The 22,086-nt window shown below is 43.6% G+C and overlaps 1 protein-coding gene across 1 annotated transcript in view; it reads right to left on the bottom strand.

Moving 5' to 3' along the window:
• Positions 1-1,400: 1,400 nt before the first annotated feature.
• The window catches only part of LOC142492219 (killer cell lectin-like receptor subfamily G member 1), a 78,895-nt gene continuing 58,209 nt past the window's right edge, over positions 1,401-22,086 (bottom strand). Inside the window, exons 7-8 of the mRNA XM_075594888.1 lie at positions 4,464-4,582; positions 1,401-1,627 (exon numbers count right to left, since the gene is read on the bottom strand). Of these exons, the coding sequence (XP_075451003.1) occupies positions 4,474-4,582 (109 nt within the window). The 3' untranslated portion in view covers positions 1,401-1,627; positions 4,464-4,473. The remainder of the gene's footprint in view (positions 1,628-4,463; positions 4,583-22,086) is intronic.

The raw sequence follows: 22,086 nt of genomic DNA, 5'->3' as shown, positions 1-22,086 counted from the left end.
TTCGTAATATTTTAAAAATTCTTTCACCATTCGTTTTAGATTCACCGTGGACGCTGCTGATTTTAATCTTATGGCCTGAATATTATAGTTTGGGTGTTTATTTCTCAATGTATTCGCTAGCATGGTATCTGGCTTGTTCGCTTCCTCAAAAAATGGCCTTTTTGACCAACTCGGAGAGTTATCAGCCTGGGAGGTTAAGAGTAGATTTAGTTCAATTTTCACATCTTTCATTTGTTGAAGGGTGTCCGTACTGGTATCTTGTTTATGTTTTTTTTATAGGTCTTTCAGTTTGGTCTGTAGCAAAATAATTTTCTCATTCCTTTCTCTGGTTTTTTTTGGCCGCTATACTGATCAGAGCACCTTGTAATGTTGCTTTATGTGCTTCCCATAATGTCAGATGAGAATCTACAGTACCTGCGTTTAGTCTGAAGAATTAGTCTATACCGCTATTTATTCGCTGGGATATTTCAGGGATTTTCAACAAAGATTCATTGAGTTTCCAGTTTGCTCCCGGTCTGTCTAAGTTTAATTGGGTGCACCATTGCTCTATTGGTGCATGATCTGATCATGGATCCCGGCATGCGAGATCTTCGGGACTAGTCTACTCGATATAAAGAAGTAGTCAATTCTGCTATAGGTTGTGTGCGGATGTGAGAAAAAGGTGTAATCCCTTTCAAAGGGGTGGAGCTCTCTCCATATATCTACGAGATTGTTTTCCCGTTGACCTAACGTCAAGGTGGCTGGGTTGTCTTTACTATTAATTTTAAGGGGGCCAGATTTGCCCAATTTTGGGTTCAGTCACTAGCTACTATTAGCTGCCCCTTTGTTACTTTGATCAGGGTGTTGAAAAAAGAAGTAAAAAAGGAAGGGTCATGTTCTCAAGGGGCGTATATGGTGGCTAAAGTTATGGGTTGGCTGTCAATCGAGCCGGTGTCAGATATCTACCCTCCTTGTCTTTTTTTTATTAAGTCTACTTTAAATGAACATCTATTGTGAAAGAGTATCGCCACTCAACTTTTCTTTTTGTTAGTGGAAGATGCATAGAACTGTCTCATGTTTGTGCATGTATTTAGGGAAACGTTTATTACTAAAGTGCATTTCTTGCAGCAAAACTATATCCGCGTGTCTTCTACTATACTCAGCCATTGCTACTTGTCTTTTCCCTGGGCTGTTTAGGCCATTTACGTTATGGGAGATTATGGTTATTACCATCTTAATTTATTTGAGCTACTACTTCCTATAGTTGTTTTAAGATCTCCTTACCCTATGATGTTCCCTCTGGGGCTCAAGTTCGACCCAGATGGGATGTCCTAAAGAGAATGGACTTAACCTCCAGTGAGATGGGAGGGGTGGGGGGGACGGAAGGAAGGGAACAAAAAATTGGAGAACCAATGACGAAATTGGTTGTCAATTTTATTTTATCAGCCTTAAAAAAATGGCCTTTACTTCTTCGTGAATCCCGCTTTTGACTTCATGTCTTGCAGTGCAATAAAAAAAATGCATAGTCGCACGCAAAAGCACTAATTTTATCACTGCTTTGTGAATAGGCCCCAAAGTCTCTTCTTCCAAATTTACAATGTTCTTTTATTTTTCTTCTTCGAACTGGCTGGCTCTGGGACGTCTTGGCCTGTAAAGAAAGAGACGATATTCAATATTAATAATCGCACATACAGTAGTAGTGTGCTGCGCATGCGTGTCGTGTGTCATAGAATTTCTCTACCCTCGCTGGTTTGGTGAATAGGTGTCCCTACTTTAATGGCAGATAATAACATGTATGCAAAACTGCATTCTGCTCTGCTACAAGATGTTGCATCGTGTCATGTCCCATGCAACACTCAGAAGTGAGGTCAATATAAAATACATTCTGTTTTCTAATAAAATGTGAAACACCGACATTAGATAAATTATTGACGGAAAAAGGTTATTTAACAAAGCAACATACTGTAGTGTACATACTTTTTATCTGGTCATATAGACACCTGTTTTCAGACATTGAGCCGCACCACTCTATAGCATTCAGTGTCCCCCACAGGCAAAGACATTCACTTTGCCATCTGCCGGACGCACTGAACTGCAACCACACAAATAATAATTCCGTCTGACCACTAAAAAAAATTTGGAGCTTGGACAGCACGCCATGGAGAGGCACAAAGTACCCTGCAGAAAGCGAAAGGACTGTTTAGGGAGCATCCATAGAGGCTGAACGGGAACCAAAGACTTCATCTGTATATTTCTACCAATTCCTTTGATGCCGAGGGTACTCAGGAAGAGAAGGCAGGACAAGACAGGGGTAGTGGCAATAATTTCAGCCTGGCCATGCAGAGCCTATTTTCCTCAACTAATCAACATGATGGTGATCGAGCCATGGCAAATGCCGGTGTTCTCAGGTCTCCTGTCCCAGGACCAAGTACAGCATCCCAATCCAAGGATCTGAGTTTTGACGACTTGGAGGTTGAGCAGTACCTACTCAAAACCAGGGGTTTATCGCACCGAGTCATACAGACCTTAATGGGAGCAAGGAACATTTCTACTTCTACTAGAATTTGACAACGCTTTTATGTGCTGTATGGTGTGAGCACCATAACAGATTTATTTAGAGCCAGCTATTCCTGCACATATACAAGAAGGCTTGTTGTTGGGACTCGGTGTTGGTTCCCCGAGAGTGCAGGCTTCAGCATTGCTGGGGAGGCAATTATCTACGGTTGATCTCGTAGTAAGGTTTTTCATGCACTGTAGAGAATAAAGCCGCCTGGGATGCATCCTTAGGCGTGCAGACATTGACAAGAGCTCCATTTGAGCCACTTCAGCAAGCATCAGATTCGGACTTGACACTTAGAACTTTGCTATTGACAGCAGGATTAGTGAGCTGCAGGATTAGTAATATCTACATGCAGGATTAGTGAGCTGCAGGATTAGTGAGCTGCAGGATTAGTGAGCTGCAGGCTTTATCCATCAAGGAGCCGCTCCTTATTTTTAATCAGGACAAATTCGCCCTGAGGCTAACTCAGCAACTTTTGCCGAAAGTCATTTTCACCTTTCATCTTAATCAAGAGATGTCACAGGAGATCAGGTAATTTACACCGTTATACCAGGATCATTCATTGAGCAAAACCAAGAAGTAAAACCAATTGCCATTTATTCCTTGGAAACAGACATACACACAATGAATTACAATTTACAGAAAAAACACACTTACTAGGGTATCTAGGATAAAAAAAAAAACCTTTCCTTACTCAGATAGTCCATAAAACAAAGTCTTTAGTTTACTGGGATATACCCGCAAAAGTCCTGGAACTCAATTTGGCATGAATTACCAGACGCCACCGCTGTATCTGCTCCGGAGCTGGCAAAATCCCTTGACCGGGAGATAGTACCAAACGTCCTGGTACTCTTTTCGGCATGTTGTTCCAGCCGCGACCGCTACGTTCTATTCTGAGAACTTGACCCCGGAAAGCTGGACTTACAAAATGTCTTGACTTGAAAATCTCTGAAGTCGGTCACTGCTATTTCTCACAGAGCATCTTTTGGTGGTTTCAAATTTTCCGCTGCTGTCTTGGCGCTTAGAATATGAGGTCTGGATTGGCTGCTGGGTTTCTTATAGTATTTCAGATTCATTCATTCAATATTACAGCCAATCAAGCGTGGGAATTTTACAACAAACCAATCAGCTGCCTGCCAGTCTTCTAAAGCCGGGCAGTGGGTTCTTCTGACTAGACTAAGGGTATGCGTGAGTTTGCCGCCATAGCCACTTATTATTCAGAAGTGATCCGCGGGGCTAGGTGCCTCTACATCTAGGGAGGTGACTATTTGCCGGAATGGCTTGTATTCATCCCAGGGCGCGGATATTCCACCTAACCATCCTGCTCTAATGGCTTTCACACTTCTGGGGGCAAGTATTGCTTTCAAGTCCGGACCTAGACCAGACCTAGACCAGACCTGCTGGCACCAACTTGGTAGCCATTTGGTCTCTCAGCTTGTATTCATCGCAGGTTCCCGGGCTTGAAAATTCCCCGCTCATGTTACAGTGCACAAAACCTTATACATTTTAAACATACCCGTTTAATAAAATATACTTTGATACAGTGTCTTGCTAAAAATGTCTAAGTCCTTAGACTGCACAAAATAAATCTTTTGCACAAAATAAACCTCGCAGCTAAAAATGTCTAATTCCTTCTATGGTGTCAGGGATAGAATAAGAATTTATACTCTCTATTCTCACTAGCCATATCTCTGCCACACAGCAAAACCCTATGCAATGGTTCTCTCGAGATTTCTCATTAAAAGTGTATTCTCTTCTTTGAATGCTTGTATTTTATGTATATACTATGTATTAACCTGGCAATGACCTTACCCCTTCACACACCCCCCCCCCTGCCTATCATTTTCTGTACTCCTCTCCCCCCCCCCCCCCCCCCCCGCTTACAAAATCAATCAAATACAAGTTTTTAAAGAAATGAACATACCCATAAGGTTTTAGTCTGGGTCCTTCACACAGATCCAGTGCCTGTGGGTAGTGCAGTCCAGAGCCCCTAAACGTGAGTTCAGGTAGGCACAATTCAGCTGAGGACCGTCGTATTCAATACTAGGAAAAGTAAAGAGCATTGTAGCGAGTTACAGGTTTAGCATTTTACATTTGACAGAAATACATGTATAGTGTACATAATAACACCACGCAGAGGCTAATCTTTGGTGCAGAAGGATTTGGGAATGAATGTCGGTTTGAACATGAGCTCTCTGTGAAGCAGAAAGCTGCTGAGGTTACTAGGATGCATTGTTACAAAAGGTTATACAAGAGAGGAGCAAATCACAGATCTCAAACATAAAGCCTAATTCTGCACAGCATACTGAAAAAAGGGCAGACAAAACACCACCAAATAGAAGGGTAAATAATGTGTTACTTGTGAGAAAAGACAATCCAAATTGAGCCAGTTATCTTTGGAGTGATATTTTTATCATGTACAAATATATCCAGGGACAATACAATGATCTTAAAGTGGTCTGTTCAACCAAAAGGCTATTATATTAATACAGTATGGAGCTCCTCATTAACACGAGAAAAAAAATGGTATTTTGCCTGTTGTAAATGAAATGGTTCATAAAATCTGAAACTGGATACAGTGGGAACATTTATTAAAAATAAAAAGAGACTTGACACCTTGTTTGACAAAAAATGATTTAAAAAAAATGAATGATTACATTCAGGGAGAGATTAATTTGATGTTTACTGGAGTCAGGATGCATTTTAGTTTTCCCCAACATTAAATTCACTTTTGAGCACCACATTAATCATATTCACTTTTTGGACTTACTCCTGTATATTGACGCAAATAAAACCATACAATCTGATATCTACAGGAAGCAGAATTCGAGAAACACATTGTTATGTGCTCAAAGCTCCCATCCACGGTCGTTCATCAGGAACATACCAGGGGCTCAATTTATCAGATTGAAAAAACTATGCTCAGATAATGAGGTGTTTCTGTCCCGTGCAAGGGAGATGTCTGATAGGTTTCTAGAGCGAGGATATTCAGCAAAAGACATAGCAACAGCTTTCGCTAAAGCAGATCATACAGAGAGGAGTGAACTTGTGTGTAAAAAAACCAGGAACTATATCCCAAAAAAAGATAGAGAAACATTGTCAAGATCGGACAACAAAAAGAGTCCTTTCTTTATCAGTACATACAGCTCACAGTCTCAGGACATTTGTAAAATAATTTTTAAACATTGGCATACACTTTTACTAGACAAAGACATCCGCCCAATGTTGGCACAAGGCCCTAGATTTTCCTATAGGAAAGCCAAAACTTTGGCATCACACTTATCACCGAGCATGTTTAATTCTAAGTCCAACTTAACTCAAATTTCAAGCATTCCAAAAGGCTTTTATAAATGTGGAACGTGCTCTATGTGCCAGTACGCTTGCCAAAGTAAATATATTTCTTACAATACCAACCTCAAGAAATATTACATTAAGACTTTCCTCAATTGTAACATTTCATTTGTTATCTACATTCTTTTTTGTGGCTGCGGACAAAAATACATAGGCCGCACTATAAGACCACTCAGAATAAGAATATCTGAACATGTACGGTTAATCAAGAAAGGGGACTTAAATCATCCAGTTCCCAGACACTTTGCACAATGTCGACATGGGGGCATTAAAAACTTTTCTTTTTCTGCTATAGAACATATACTCTGCCACCCTAGAGGGGGTAATAGGAAAATACGTTAAACAAACAAGAGATGTATTGGATATACACTCTCAACACTCTCCACCCACACGGCATTAACCATGAGTGGGAGTTAAAACACTTCTTACATGGTTGATGTCTAGGGGAGTCTTGAGAGTGTGTCTCCATGCATCTCAACATATATATTTTGGTATTAATTTAATTCAATTTATCATATTCAGTGCATTGTTCATAAATATAAATTGTTTGGATTTTGGTATTATCCCAAATGTGATTCATATTTCTATGAGAGTTATATTTCATCAACTATCAAGGTTATTTATGTTTATATTGCTTTGTTGACTCTTCCATATCATATACAATATAACTTGTGTATATATATAAAAAATAACAAAGTATATAAAAATAAAAATAAGAAACTTGCAACATTGTCAAAATTGTATACAAGTCCATTGGTATCACTACATGTGTATGTGTGTATATTACTTCATTAACTCTTTAAATATAACTTTGATATTGTATTGATTTATGTATATATATATTATTTTTCAATGTGTAACCAACTTTCATTAGGTCCTAATATTTGGGATATATATATATATATATATATATATATATATATATATATTTATTATTATCATTTTTCCTTCCATAAATCTAATTATGTTTTCCAAGTGCAAAGGAACTGTTAATATATTTTATATTTGGGTTGCTGCACATCACTTGACCTTGTTTTTAATATGTTATTAATCAATTGTTTATTGATTTTTCGTCATCACTTGTCTTGTTGTAGGTTTGTTGTATATTCACAATATATCCTTGTAGACAGGCTTCGTCTCCACATAAGGGCTCAATTATAATCAGTAATTTACAAATTACTTTCAACTGATTTAATTAAATATCCAGCCAATGGGAGAAAGGAACCTGCCTACTTAAGGTTCTTGTGAACAGATTCATTGTACTCTTTGATAAAGTTCCTAACGGAACGAAACGCGTCAGAGGATGTGAATCTCTGTGATGTCCAGCACCAAGATTGAATAAATATTGATTTTATATTCGTCCATGGCTGAGTTCCTATGTATGCAGTGACCGCCGAGTTTTCTTCTATTTGTACATTCAGGGAGAGATTAATTTGATGTTTACTGGAGTCAGCTGAGATGCATTTTAGTTTTTCCCTCGAATTCATCTGGACCATAACATTTGTAATCAATTGTTTACGGTGAACGTGCAGTATCATAGTAAATACTCGATCTCTCTCTCTCTCGATCGATCTCTCTCTCTCTCGTTACTCCACGAATTGATTAACATTTTTATGTTCCAGATGAATTCTAGGGAAAACTAAAATATACACATACATATAATTTTTTTTGTATTATTATTACTATGTCTACTGCTCTCGTATTTGAGGTTATCCAGGCAAAGATTATATCTTAATATATAAATTTGAAATTTGTGAGTCTGGTGCTAGATGTGGTGAATCTGATTGGTCCTCAGCCTCTGGCCAATCAAATTGGTGGCTCTATGACGTCACCCAACTGCCACTCTTCTTCTCCTCACCCGCAGCTCACCTTCCCCCTCGGCCTCACCCAACTGACACACACACACACACACACACACTCTCTCCTCTTCACCCAGCTCACCTCTCCGCCGGCTCCCCCCCCTCCCCCCCCCATCACCCCCTAGCTCACCTCCCCCCAGGGAATCCACCAGGCTCATCCGAGCCCCGGCCAGCAGCAGCATGCGGGTAGTGTCGCCGCCGACACAGCTCCGCGCGGGGGGGGACAGGCAGTGGGCAGGCAGCCTCCGGAAGGACCCCCTTCCTTCTGCAGCTGCCTCCGGTAAGATGGCAGCACCGAGTGGACAGACAGTGGGCGGGCAGCCTCCGGAAGGACCCCCTTCCTCCTGCAGCTGCCCGCTGCCCCCGGTAAGATGGTGGCACCCAGCGGACAGGCGCTGGCGCAGGGGGGGGGGGAGTCAGGAGAGAGGGGTGGGGGAGGGAGTCAGGAGAGAGTGGGGGGGGAGGGAGTCAGGAGAGAGGGATAGGAGGGAGGGAGTCAGGAGAGAGGGAGGGAGAGAGGGAGTCAGGAGAGAGGGAGGGAGAGAGGGAGTCAGGAGAGGGGGGGAGAGAGGGAGTCAGGAGAGAGGGAGTCAGGAGAGGGAGTCAGGAGAGAGGGAGTCAGGAGAGAGGGAGTCAGGAGAGAGGGAGTCAGGAGAGAGGGAGTCAGGAGAGAGGAGGGGAGTCAGGAGAGAAGGGGGGAAGTCAGGAGAGAAGGGGGGGAAGTCAGGAGAGAGGGGGGGAGTCAGGAGAGAGGGAGGGAGGGAGTCAGTAGAGGGGGGAGTCAGGAGAGGGGGAGTCAGGAGAGGGGGAGTCAGGAGAGGGGGAGTCAGGAGAGGGGGAGTCAGGAGAGGGGGAGTCAGGAGAGAGGGAGTCAGGAGAGGGGGGGGGAGAGAGGGAGTCAGGAGTGAGGGGGGAGTCAGGAGAGAGGGTTGGGAGTCAAGAGAGAGGGTTGGGAGTCAGGAGAGAGGGGGGAGAGTAAGGAGAGAGGGGGGAGAGGGAGTGAGGAGAGGGAGTCAGGATAGAGGGAGTCAGGATAGAGGGAGTCAGGAGAGAGGGAGTCAGGAGAGAGGTAGTCAGGAGAGAGGGAGTCAGGAGAGAGGGGAGTCAGGAGAGAGAGGAGTCAGGAGAGAGGGGGGAGTCAGGAGAGAGGGGGGAGTCAGGAGAGAGGGGGGGAGTCAGGAGAGAGGGTTGGGAGTCAGGAGAGGGGGGGAGAGAGGGAGTCAGGAGAGGGGGGGGAGAGGGAGTCAGGAGAGGGGGGGGAGAGAGGGAGTCAGGAGAGAAGGGGAGGAGAGGGAGTCAGGAGAGAGGGAGTCAGGAAAAGGTGGGTGGGGACGTAGTCAGGTGAGAAGGGGGGGAAGCCCACTGACTGACACACACACTCACTGACTGACTGACACACACACTCACTGACTGACTGACACACACTCACTGACACACTCACTGACTGACTAACACACACACTCACTGACTGACTGACTGACACACACTTCCCCCCCCAGTCAGCTCAGCTGCCAAACACACGGGGGGCAAGGAGCTGTGAACAGGGGGGGGGGGAACAGAGCTGTGAACGGGCGGGGGGGGAGGGGAAACAAAGCATTGAATGTGGGGGGGGGAATCAGAGCTGTGGACAGTGGGGGGAGGGGGGCGCAGCTCTGAACAGCTGTGAAGAGGGAGGGAAGGGAGTTGAGAGGTAGGATGGGGGAGCCAGAACATTACATCACGGCAACGCCGGGTATATCAGCTAGTGTGCTATATAGCTGATTTTGAGCCATTTTCTGTAAAGAAATTTATTTGTAGACCCCGTTCTTCTTCTTGGGGACTTCAACTGCCACATTGATGGCCCCTCTCTCCCTTGTGCCTCCCACTTTCTCTCTCTAACCTCTTCTTTTGGCCTTCAACAGTCGAATGCAGCCGGCACCAACAAGGATGGCCACTACCTAGTTTTTCACTAAAAAACTTTTCTCTCACCGATTTCTCCATTTCTCCATTTCCTCACTCTGACATCACCTCATCTCATTCTCTCTCGTTTCTCCCCTTCTCCATCACCCCCTCGCTTCTGCAGAAACCTGCGCTCTATTAACCTACCAGCCTTTGATTCCACTTTACGCTCCTCCCTCTCCTCTCTCAGTTCTGCTACAGACCCTGACAACCTGGTCAGGAACTACAACTTCCTTCTGCAGCTGCCTCCGGTAAGATGGCAGCGCCGAGTGGACAGGCAGTGGGCGGGCAGCCTCCGGAAGGACCCCCTTCCTCCTGCAGCTGCCCGCTGCCCCCGGTAAGATAGCGGCACCCAGCGGACAGGCGCTGGCGCAGGGGGGGAGGGAGTAAGGAGAGAGGGATAGGAGGGAGTCAGGAGAGGGGGGAGGGAGTCAGGAGAGAGGGAGTCAGGAGAGAGGGGGGGAGAGAGGGAGTCAGGAGAGGGGGAGTCAGGAGAGGGGGAGTCAGGAGAGAGGGAGTCAGGAGAGAGGGAGTCAGGAGAGAGGGAGTCAGGAGAGAGGGAGTCAGGAGAGAGGAGGGGAGTCAGGAGAGAAGGGGGGGAAGTCAGGAGAGAGGGGGGAGTCAGGAGAGAGGGAGGGAGGGAGTCAGTAGAGGGGGGGGGAGTCAGGGGAGAGGGAGTCAGGAGAGGGGGAGTCAGGAGAGGGGGAGTCAGGAGAGGGGGAGTCAGGAGAGGGGGAGTCAGAAGAGGGGGAGTCAGGAGAGAGGGAGTCAGGAGAGAGGGGGGGGTAGAGAGGGAGTCAGGAGAGAGGGGGGGAGTCAGGAGAGAGGGTTGGGAGTCAGGAGAGAGGGGGGAGAGTCAGGAGAGAGGGGGGAGAGTCAGGAGAGAGGGGGGGAGAGGGAGTGAGGAGAGGGAGTCAGGATAGAGGGAGTCAGGATAGAGGGAGTCAGGATAGAGGTAGTCAGGAGAGAGGGAGTCAGGAGAGAGGGAGTCAGGAGAGAGGGGGGAGAGAGAGGAAGTCAGGAGAGAGGGGGGAGTCAGGAGAGAGAGGGGGAGTCAGGAGAGAGGGAGGGAGGGAGTCAGTAGAGGGGGGAGGAGTCAGGAGAGGGGGAGTCAGGAGAGGGGGAGTCAGGAGAGAGGGAGTCAGGAGGGAGGGAGTCAGGAGAGAGGGGGGGGAGAGAGGGAGTCAGGAGAGAGGGGGGGAGTCAGGAGAGAGGGTTGGGAGTCAGGAGAGAGGGGGGGAGAGAGGGAGTCAGGAGAGGGGGGGGGAGAGAGGGAGTCAGGAGAGAAGGGGAGGAGAGGGAGTCCGGAGAGAGGAAGTCAGGAAAACGGGGGTGGGGACGTAGTCAGGTGAGAAGGGGGGAAGCCCACTGACTGACACACACACACTCACTGACTGACTGACACACACACTCACTCACTGACACACTCACTGACTGACTAACACACACACTCACTGACTGACTGACACACACTCCCCCCCCCCAGTCAGCTCAGCTACCAAACACACGGGGGGCAAGGAGCTGTGAACAGGGGGGGGGGGGAACAGAGCTGTGAACGGGCAGGTGGGAGGGAAAACAAAGCATTGAATGTGGGGGGGGATATCAGAGCTGTGAACAGTGGGGGGAGGGGGCGCAGCTCTGAACAGCTGTGAAGAGGGGGGGGGAAGGGAGTTGAGAGGTAGGATGGGGGAGCCAGAACATTACATCACGGCAACGCCGGGTATATCAGCTAGTGTGCTATATAGCTGATTTTGAGCCATTTTCTGTAAAGAAATGTATTTGTAGACCCCGTTCTTCTTCTTGGGGACTTCAACTGCCACATTGATGGCCCCTCTCTCCCTTGTGCCTCCCACTTTCTCTCTCTAACCTCTTCTTTTGGCCTTCAACAGTCGAATGCAGCCGGCACCAACAAGGATGGCCACTACCTAGTTTTTCACTAAAAAACTTTTCTCTCACCGATTTCTCCATTTCTCCATTTCCTCTCTCTGACATCACCTCATCTCATTCTCTCTCGTTTCTCCCCTTCTCCATCACCCCCTCGCTTCTGCAGAAACCTGCGCTCTATTAACCTACCAGCCTTTGATTCCACTTTACGCTCCTCCCTCTCCTCTCTCAGTTCTGCTACAGACCCTGACAACCTGGTCAGGAACTACAACTCTGCCTTATCCTCCTCTCTTGATCTACATGCCCCACTTTCTCTCTGCCATCCTCGCACTTCTAACCCCAGACGCGTATGCTATGTTCCTCCACTCGTTCCTCTGAACGCCTCTGGAGGAAATCTCACACTCTCGCAGACTTCCTCCACTACAAATTTATGCTATCCTGTTTCAACTCTGCCCTCTCTCAAGCTAAATAATCCTACTTTTCTTCAATAATTAACACACACAAGTCTAACCCATGTCGACTCTTCTCTGTCTTTGACTCTCTACTCAAACCACCCCCAGCTGCCTCTTCTTCTTCCTCCACCTCACCTCAGGACTTTGCCGACTATTTTAAGGAAAAGGTGGAATCCATATGTCAGGACATCCCCTGTTTCCTCCTCCCATCCTACACCACTTCCTAACTCTCCTCCTGCCTTCCTTGACACTTTTTCCACTGTCTCAGAGGAGAAGGTGTCACTGTTGATCTCCTCTTCTCTGTCTACCACTTGCGGATAAAGGAAGGGGGGTTTGTAGTAAGGATATGTCGTATTATAAGGACGAGTCGCAGAGGATTCTTAATGATACTACTACATATCAAAAATTAAAATCCAATCCCAAAATTAAGTTTAAGAATGAACTGTTAGGTCTTTTGGAAAAAGGATTTGAGGATAAAGTGATTGGGAAAAGGAGTTGGAATTTCTAACAGTTAACCAGCCACATATCCCAATCTTTATGTAATTCCAAAAATCCATAAAGATCTGAATAGACCCCCCGGACGCCCCATTATATCGGGGATCAGATCCGTCACCTCCAACCTCTCCCAGTTCCTAGATCATTTATTACAAAAATATGTGGTTGAAATACTGTCCTATCTTAGGGACACTACGCAGGTGCTCAGTTTGGTTCAAGATCTTACATGGGACGAAGAGTTAATATGGGTGACATGCGATGTGGTGATAGACCATGAGCTCGGTCTACAAGCCATCCAAAGGGTCCTGGATAGGGATACAAATGTGGATGAGGCTTTGAGGTCCTTTGTATTGGAGGGCATCAAGTATATTTTAACACACAACTATTTCCATCATGACAACATTTTTTTCCTCCAGATATGCAGCACGGCAATGGGCACCAGGCTTGCTCCAAGTTATGCCAACATATTTATGAACATGAGGGAGGAGGATCACATTTGGAGTGGCAACCCATTTGGAGCAAGTCTGGTGCTCTGGAAAATATATATCGATGACATGCTTTGTGTCTGGAGAGGAACAGTTGAGGAACTTGAAAAATTCAAGATTTATTTGAATACAAATACATTCAATCTAAAATTCACTTTTTGTAGTGACCCACATGGGATCAACTTTTTAGATTTGTCCCTATTTGTCGATAATGGCTCAGTACACACAAAAACATTTTATAAGGAGGTTGACGCAAATACGTATTTATTAGCGACAAGTAATCATAACCTAACCATAAAGGTCCAAAAATCTCAAGCTCACGTTAGCCCCAAGCTGTCCCATTAACACTCGTAAACAAAAGGAGGTTATGTGGCTAAATTATTTGAAGGGCTATTATACATGCAGTAAGTGCATTGCATGTGGGTTTAGTAAAAAAAAATAATCGAGAACTACTGGTAAATCATACGATATCAAATCTTTCATCAACTGCAAAACGAGCTTTTGCGTATACCTATTAGAGTGCCCCTGTGGGCGTCAATACATCGGGAGAACGGGAAGACTCCATAAAAGACGTCTCACGGAACATGTTTAGAACATTAAAAGAGGTTTGGAGACACACAATGTCTCCAACTATTTTAAAATGAAACATGGTCAGAGCCCGGGGGGTCTAATCTGTAAAAGCATAGAATGCCCAAAAGCAAATTGGAGAGGAGGTAACAGGTTAAATGAGTTGTCTAGGAGAGAATTTTTGGGGATGTAAACACTTAAAACAAAAACTCCTGGTTGGCTTAATATAGAATTCGATCTTGCGTCCTTCTTGCATGATTCATTTTGTTTGTGCTTTGCTTCTGTTAAAGGAAGTTTTTTTTTATACAGTCAGGTTCTATTTAGGACCAATTTTTAGGTTATTTTTATTATACTCTACTCACCACTTGTTATGCCTATGTACTATTAAGTAAACTGTCATTTGTATTGGATAGTGATACATTGTACCCCACCGGATAGAATGGTGCCATTTCTGACCTTTGTGATCTTTTTTCATAAAGAGCACAACAATGTTCATCATTTTCCCTAATTGTGGCTTTTAAGGTATGTCATGTGTGGCTATACATTTGGTGTACAGCTAAAGGTTAACAGGGATAATAGTGTAAGGGTATATGTCACGGTAGACCAGGTCTTATCTACACATTAATACCGGGATTCTTGACTGAGCACACAAGATGAGTAAAATAAATTGTAATTTATTTCCTTTTAAGACAAACACACAATACTTGCACAATTACACTTAATAAAACACTTACTGGGTAAAGGGAACGAAATCAAATGTCCTTGGAACGAAACAAAGTCTCTGGGCACCCCTGCATGCATGCAAGTGGGTGCGCACAATGATCCGTGTAGCAGTTCCTGGCTAGGGGCGCAACTTGCCAGCCCTATATCTCAGCCAACAGGAAAAAGTGTGTTCAGTCCTTACAGGGTTCATTCGGGAACCCTTAGCTCTAACAAATTCCAGAAGAGGGGGATGATCCTTGGTTATGATATTATTAACCCCTCACACTCCGGAACCGCAGACGCTGGAACTTGGTCAAATCGTTGTTAAATCAGATGAATCAGGTGAATCTGACTGGGACTGGGCTGCAATCCCGCCCGTTGGAATATTTTCCCCACCTATCCCTGACTTGCCAGTAGTCTGAAGAAAGGGCAGGGGCTGCCTCCCGGTTGTGTTGTATTGTAGTGTATGTCTTTATTTATATAGCGCCATAAATGTACATAGCACTTCACAGTAGTAATACATGTTGTAATCCGGTTTCCACGGAGCATGTGTCAACTTCACACCTGAGTTGCTTAGCATACCAGGGTCAGCCCCTTACCTGGCAACACTGAGTCTGGAGTTTAGCCACCAAGTGTGAAGTACGCATACTTTACACTGGTATCTGGAACTCACAATATCCTGGCCATCCTAACACCATGGATTGCTGAGGCTTTTCAACTTCGGACTCCTCATAGACAGTGAGGCGCCCTCTATGCAGGGGACCTTTGAAGTCTGGAGTTGAGAAATCCCTCAGTTCATTCACCCTTGGCATATTTGCATTGCTAAAGGATTTTTCCCGGGCTCACAGGAAAAGTTTTCCTGTCTTTACATTTAAAACCATCAGAAGAATACCGTTTATTTACAAAGTATGTTCTGTTTGTGCCACTACTATAAACGTTATATGTGTGTATGGTTTCTTTATTCCTCACTGCACTCCAAAAATTAGAGTGCTAGCTTACTCCGATCGCGAGTTAACTTATTTAATTGAACGGGCTTTGATGTGGTTCGCGGATTAACTTGCTTCTCACGTCAATTGACTTTCCCCATTTCAAGTTAGGAAGCTAACAAGGTAACGGATACATTTTGTGATCTTCCAAAACATCAGGGGAGCATGTCTCGTGGTTATGAAATAAAGAAACATTACAAGGGACTATTGTGAATAGTCACTTTTGAGCCTTGTTTGCACAAATCACTTGTTTATAACATTACTGTACTATGTAATGTTTCTTTATTTCATAACCACGAGACAAGCTCTCCTGATTTTTTGGAAGATCACCTGATGCAAGACAGTCTTTTTCAAGGGTTGAAGTTTGTTTCTAAGTTTTTTATTCACTACTTGGTCACTTTATTGTTATTTTAACACTTTAAGCATGATTATCACCATTATTGTTTTTCTATTCACATATGTGTAGTTATATTTGTATTGTCACATTTAAGGTGTGTTAGAGCGCTATTGTTATTTTTCTTCAACGGATACATTTTGACAGAAACCACTTCAGCTAGACCGCAAACCACTTACTCACTTAACCTTGCGGTTGCGAGGTCGAGAGCTTAGAAATTGATACCTACAGTATACTTTCAAAGCGGCCTCCCATACACAGCCACACGTCTCTAATCAGCGCTTGGTTTAGTGCTCACAGCTCCCTCTTGTGACGCAAAACCAATTGGCACAGTTTATACACATTCCTATTACTGCAGCTAGGGAATGAGCTGCAAAATGGGGACAAGAAGGATGGTGTAGGGGAACACACATCAGTGTGGTGCACATACAGTTAACCCCTTCAGTCCTAATGCGATTTAGGGTTAATCAACCGGGTATAATGCTTTTATTAATGGCCTGATTAACCCTTCTATCGCCACAGTATAAATAGAGAGTGGGCATGTCATGACTCCAAATCCCATGAGGAAGTGACTGGGCAGTCACGAAACGCGTAGGGCCGAGCCTACTTGGTGCTGTCAGCTGGTGTATTAACGACACGGAGGGAGCGGTGACATCATCGGGGAAGCGTCTGACCACTTGGGACCGCGAGAAGAGAGAGAGACGCTGATCCTGCACTGCATAAGCCGGCCGGTTTGATACATGTTGCAGACGGCATTTTTAGAACTGTTCGAGAAGGCAAGAAACATTGTACGTGTGTCTTACCCTTATTTTATGTAGTTTTAAGTAAAGTGTTGCCCTATTGCACCATTAGGTTTTTCCTATCTTTTTTCTTGGTTTGTCTGTGGTGTGAACACTCACGGAGTCCTGCATAACATAGGCATTCAGTGTACCATGTGGGGTCCGTGGGAAGAAGCCTGTGAAGCAAGCACAGATTATATCCACTGAATGTAACCATCTATTATCTTGTAAGTAGGCATTTTTCCTGCTTAAGAAGCGCCTTTATTGTCCTTGGGTACTGCACAATGGTCTGCCATTTTCTCTTTTTACAATAGGAGGATTCATTCAACAAAGGTCTCCAAGGATTACAGTTTTTTGGACAATTGGGCCTCCACCCTCCTTATGGATTGAGACATTTCCCACTGGACATTATATTTGGTACCTTGTCTTTTTATTGTGTTTTTTTTTTTCTATTTCAGTTTATTTTTTGGCTTTTATTGTTTGTCATTTTTCTGGCTTGTTTATATGTTTGGATCGGATTGATTACCGTTTTTAATTAATTATTTCTTGTGATGGCTCCTGCTTTTAATTGTTTTATTGATTAATTGATTTGCTGGTTACTACTTAAAATTATTTCATTGTTTTGTTGGTTAGTGCTTTTATTAATAGAATTTGTGTCTAGTGTTTATTTATTGAATTTTGGTATTTAGGTGCTTGTGTTTTTTTTATTATTGTGTCTTTTGGGCCTTAATGTCTTTTTATTAGAGTGACCATTGAGTGGTATAGTAGCTTATCATGCCCATATTATATGGGTATGATGTATCACTATGTCAATCAATGGGTACAGGGTCGGTATAGTGGGTCCGGGGTGGTTTGGCCTCCCGGGTGGGTAGCGTGGGACAGGGGTTATCCCCTTAATTACTATAGCCGTTATTAAACGCTACAGTGATTAAGGGGTTAGGGGCCATTAGATTATTTTATTTCATGTATTCTTTCTGGCAACGGAAGACATGGCCCTGCAGTATGCTGACGAGGATGCCCTTCATGATGGCAGGGGTAAGTAGAACGATTTTTATTTACTTTATTTATGCTGATTGGCTAATGTTTGTTTTAATAATGGGCAAATGAGCTATTATCCATATCTGGATAATAGTTATTTTGCACATTACTGTACTGTATGTGTTTGGTGGGGGGGGGGTGTATTTATTGAAATGTATGCAGGCCAGCAGGGACCTACAGGGACCACCCGAGGACCCCCAGCTTCTCACCACCCTCTTGCCAACTTTTTCTGGTGGGAGGTTTTTGAGAGGAAATCTCAATTCTAGAGCGGCGATTAGCTTCGATAAGCTAATCGGGGCTACTAGAATACCAAGAATTTGAAAAGCTGGCGATAAGTGGCTTATTGCTGCAGGTTTTTTTCTTCCCAAAAAGCTCTCTTATCGGCGAGTTATCGGAGCTTACTGCATAGCAGTAGGCTTTTGTGGCAATAACGTGGTGATAAGTGACTTATTGGAGCTTAGTGCATAGACCACTTAGTCTCAAATACCATCATTACCATCATTACCATCATTACCATCATAACCATCATTACATTAAATCTGTCAATATAAGTTGCAAAAGTTCTAAGTCTGATTGAAGCTTTTATTAACCTGTACATTACCAGGAAAAGCACTCTGTAATAGATTTGTCACAATCACACTGCATGCAGGCAAGTTCCCCTGATAGTTGGAGATGCCATGGAGTGAGCTTTTAACCATTTAAATGTGGGAGGGAGTGAGCTTCACCTTGAAACGTGGTCTGCCGTGAAGTTTGGCTCAAGGGCTTACAACAATTTGGCCAAAATGTTAAACTAAAAGACCATTTTATTTATTAGTTATTTATACATGTATATTTAGGCACTGTACCGTATATAAGTTTTTCTGGATGTGCACTGAGCTTTGTCTGTACTTAATTGGGAGTGGACACATTTTCCCATGATTTTGAATAGTATAGGGAGACGAGAGATTGGTCAGTATTTGGAGACAATGTTTTTCTCCCCACTTTTGAAGACTGGGACAATTCTAGCATGAAGGCAAAATAGAGTTGATTTGGGAGGAAACAGTAGGGCACCGACTGCAGGCATCTGGAATTATTAAGATCCTTGGTAGTGTCAGTTACTTTGTATCTTTTCCACAAGGCATCCCTGAAATGGTAAAGAGCAATAAAACCGGTTGTAACCCCTGAAAGGTGGCCCATGTGCTCTTATTCTGTGTAGTGGGGCATGAGTATCCCAGATTTTCAAGTCTCTGTAAATAATGAAGAATAGAATCTATTTTTAAAGTGTGCTGTAATTTGAAGCCTGTAACTTTTTTGTCCCTTTCTCCTGCCTGAGGCGGAGTGGGTGTGGTTGGTTAATTGACTTGCCTAACACGCAGATACAATAGATTTGTACAAACAAAGGTTGGACATCTTTTTAGATAGGAAAAGTATACAGGGATATACCAAATAAGTATACATGGGAAGGATGTTGATCCAGGGATTAATCCGATTGCCAATTCTTGGAGTCAGGAAGGAATTAATTTTTCCCCTTAATGGGGTTTTTTGTTTTCCTTCCTCTGGATCAATAAGTAAGTATAGATATAGGATAAAGTATCTGTTGTCTAAATTTAGCATAGGTTGAACTTGATGGACCTACGTCTTTTTTCAACCTCATCTACTATGTAACTATGAATCGGGGACAGGTATCAAGTTAATTCTATACCAAGAGCAGTTGGTAAGATCAGCCAGAAACTGTTGTGGGTTAAAGTTTCTAAATGCTCTAGTGAGTAGAATGTTAGAGCTCCACTTGGGTGGTTTGGAGCTGGATTTTCCTTACACAATGCACTATTGCATGGTCACTTAAAATGTCAGGTAGGATGCAAGAGGATTGGATTCTGTTGGGATAAGAGGATAGAATCCAGTCTAGAAATGAATGATTGTGAGATTTTAGGTTTGTCTGTGTGGGTTGGGAAATTAGTTGGGTTAGAAGTAGTGGTTTGAATTGTGTCCAGATTTTGTTGTTTTTAGGGTTAACCCAATTGTGGTTGAAATTCCCAAGAACTAACAGCTCGCACTGCCCGTTTAGAGAGGAAATTGACCCAAGAAAGTGAGTGAGATCAGACAGCGTTTGTCGTGGGGCTTTAGGGGGGCGGTAGATGCCAGCAATTAGAATGGGCTTAGGGAAGGGGAACACATTTTACCAACTAGGATTTAAAAAATAAAAAAAAGAAGGGGGATGGGTTTGGGGGGGCAGTTTAGCAGTGTAAATTGTAAGGAGTCTTCAATATAAAGTAACACCCCTCCTCCTCTCTTTGACCTTTATTTCCTAAACATGGAGTATCCCTGAATGGAGATACATACATCAAATGTTTTAGGAGTTAGCCATGTTTCGGTAAGAAGGATGACTTTGGCCTTATGCAAAAGGCACCTTGCCCTTCGTGGTCATCCAGTTTGGGCAGCAGGCTTCGAATATTTATATGGGCAACACATAGCTTCTTTTGGCATTTGAAAGGGGCAATATTAGTGGTATGGGACAAAGTTGAAAAAGGTGGCGGGGGGTTCCGTTCAATATCCCTTGCTAAAGAGGGTATTAGTATAAATAGAAATGTGAGTAATTGTTTGTTAATTTGCAGGCTGTAAGGATTCTGATGATTGCCATTAGAATAAGTGGTGCTGGGTGTTCTGATTTCGGAGCTCTCCAACATTCCGTAGATAATGTAAGGCTTTGAATAGTCCAGGGTGCAGGATTACATTGGTGTGGGCCAAGAGGGAGTTGTGGATAGACAGACTAACCCATGGCTGTGCTACCCCACACACTAGTTACACTCTCATACTCCTAAACAGTCACATGATTCCCCCAATAAACCTGCCTAATTGAATTATAGACTGGACAATTGGCAGGCAATTTAAGAGAACATCACAGGGACACCCCAGCACCTACAGTAACTTGCGAAAAGAAGGGTAGGGGGGCGCAATGCACATAAAAGGGATCAGATGGTATCCCTAACACATAAACAATAGACAATGTCTTTGCTGATAGGGTGATGGGAGATATATATATATATATATATATATATATATATATATATATATATATATATATATATAAAACAGCAAAAAGAATGAGCCTGCAACTAACTGGAAAAATAACACAAAATTGCTTAAATCAAATTGTACATATTGTATAATGCTGACAAATAAATGAATGACAGCTTAATGACGGTGCTGGGGACGCTAATGAATGAATACCAGAAAAGAAAAAAAGAGAAAAAAGTGTCCCACTGAAAGCTCTCAAGCAGAGTAATGATAAAAAATAGTTTCTTCAAAGGGACATGGATTACACAACAAATACAAAATTTAAACAGTCCCCAAGGAATCCCTACAGCTGAAAAATATCCAGAACCTAGAAAAGCAATACTGAAATCATGAGTCTTATAATATACAAAGACCAAATATTGCTGCCCAGGAGAAATTATAAACTCCTGCTACATATATGTGAAGACCGGCCGGTCAAAATTGAAAAGCTGTGTGCTGTGACCTAAATAACTGCTATATATTGAGTGCCAATCCAATACCACCTAAGTCACCAACAAAGGATGATATAATACATGAAATGACCACTTAATGAATATAAATAAACACTGTGTATACTTGCAGATCACCATGAGATAGTAAGTCCTGATTGTGGGGTCCTGAGATAGCATGAATAGCAAAAAATCATGTGATGGAATTGCAGTAAAGGTCCACAGCAGATTGAGGGGATCCCTGGGGAGTGCAGACAGACACAACCCCGACGCACGTTTCGCACCCTTTGCTTCGTCTGGGGGCTTAGTGCGATGGTGTCCAATGAGGGTTAAATGGACGCAAACAATTTACGTAATCCAATGAAGTTGCGAGCAGGGGACATAAACAGCTGATTCAAAGACTGCAATTATCCCTACATGGTGAATCAATAGTGTAGCGTGCACATTGTGTAAGCATAGCTGCTATTGTTTGATGTCAGGCGTTGCTTCAATCAGAGATGCCCAACCATTCGCTATGTTTAAAGTCTCACGAGAATACGGACAGTAGCAGTGAATATTAAATGAACTATATATATATACAGTGGTCGACAAATCAGCAAAAAATCTACTCGCCAAACAAAAAAATCTACTCGCCACCTAGTACCACACGTGTGCTGCTTGGGCCAATAGGAGCTCGCCACGATGTTAAATCCACTCGCCCGGGGCGTGCAAATGTATAGGTTTGTCGAGCACTGTATATATATATATATATATATATATATATATATATAGCCAGTGTTCGACAAATCACCCAAAAATCTACTCGCCCAACCAAAAAATCTACTCGCCACCTAGTCCCGCCCCCAACCCTGCCCCTAGTCCCGCCCCCAACCCCGTCCCTAGTCCCGCCCCCAACCCCGCCCCTAGTCCCGCCCCCAACCCCGCTTTAAAATAAAATATATAATTAAAATTAAAATACATTTAATAAATTCCTAGTCAGAACAACATTCGTTTTTGACAAATGTATTTAGTGTGTGTGTGTGTGTGTGTAAGTGTCGGATCTAGAAATAAAAGCCAGGTGTGGATGACTAGTTTCCTGAACCCCTTAACCAGTGTCTGGACGTCCCCGCTTCACAATATCTAAAGCAGCAATCCC

This window comes from Ascaphus truei, chromosome 4 (genome assembly GCF_040206685.1).
Source record: "Ascaphus truei isolate aAscTru1 chromosome 4, aAscTru1.hap1, whole genome shotgun sequence".
NCBI lineage: Eukaryota > Metazoa > Chordata > Amphibia > Anura > Ascaphidae > Ascaphus > Ascaphus truei.
The sequence above is the reverse complement of the archived record's forward strand: the minus strand, read 5'-3'. Positions and strand labels throughout refer to the sequence as shown.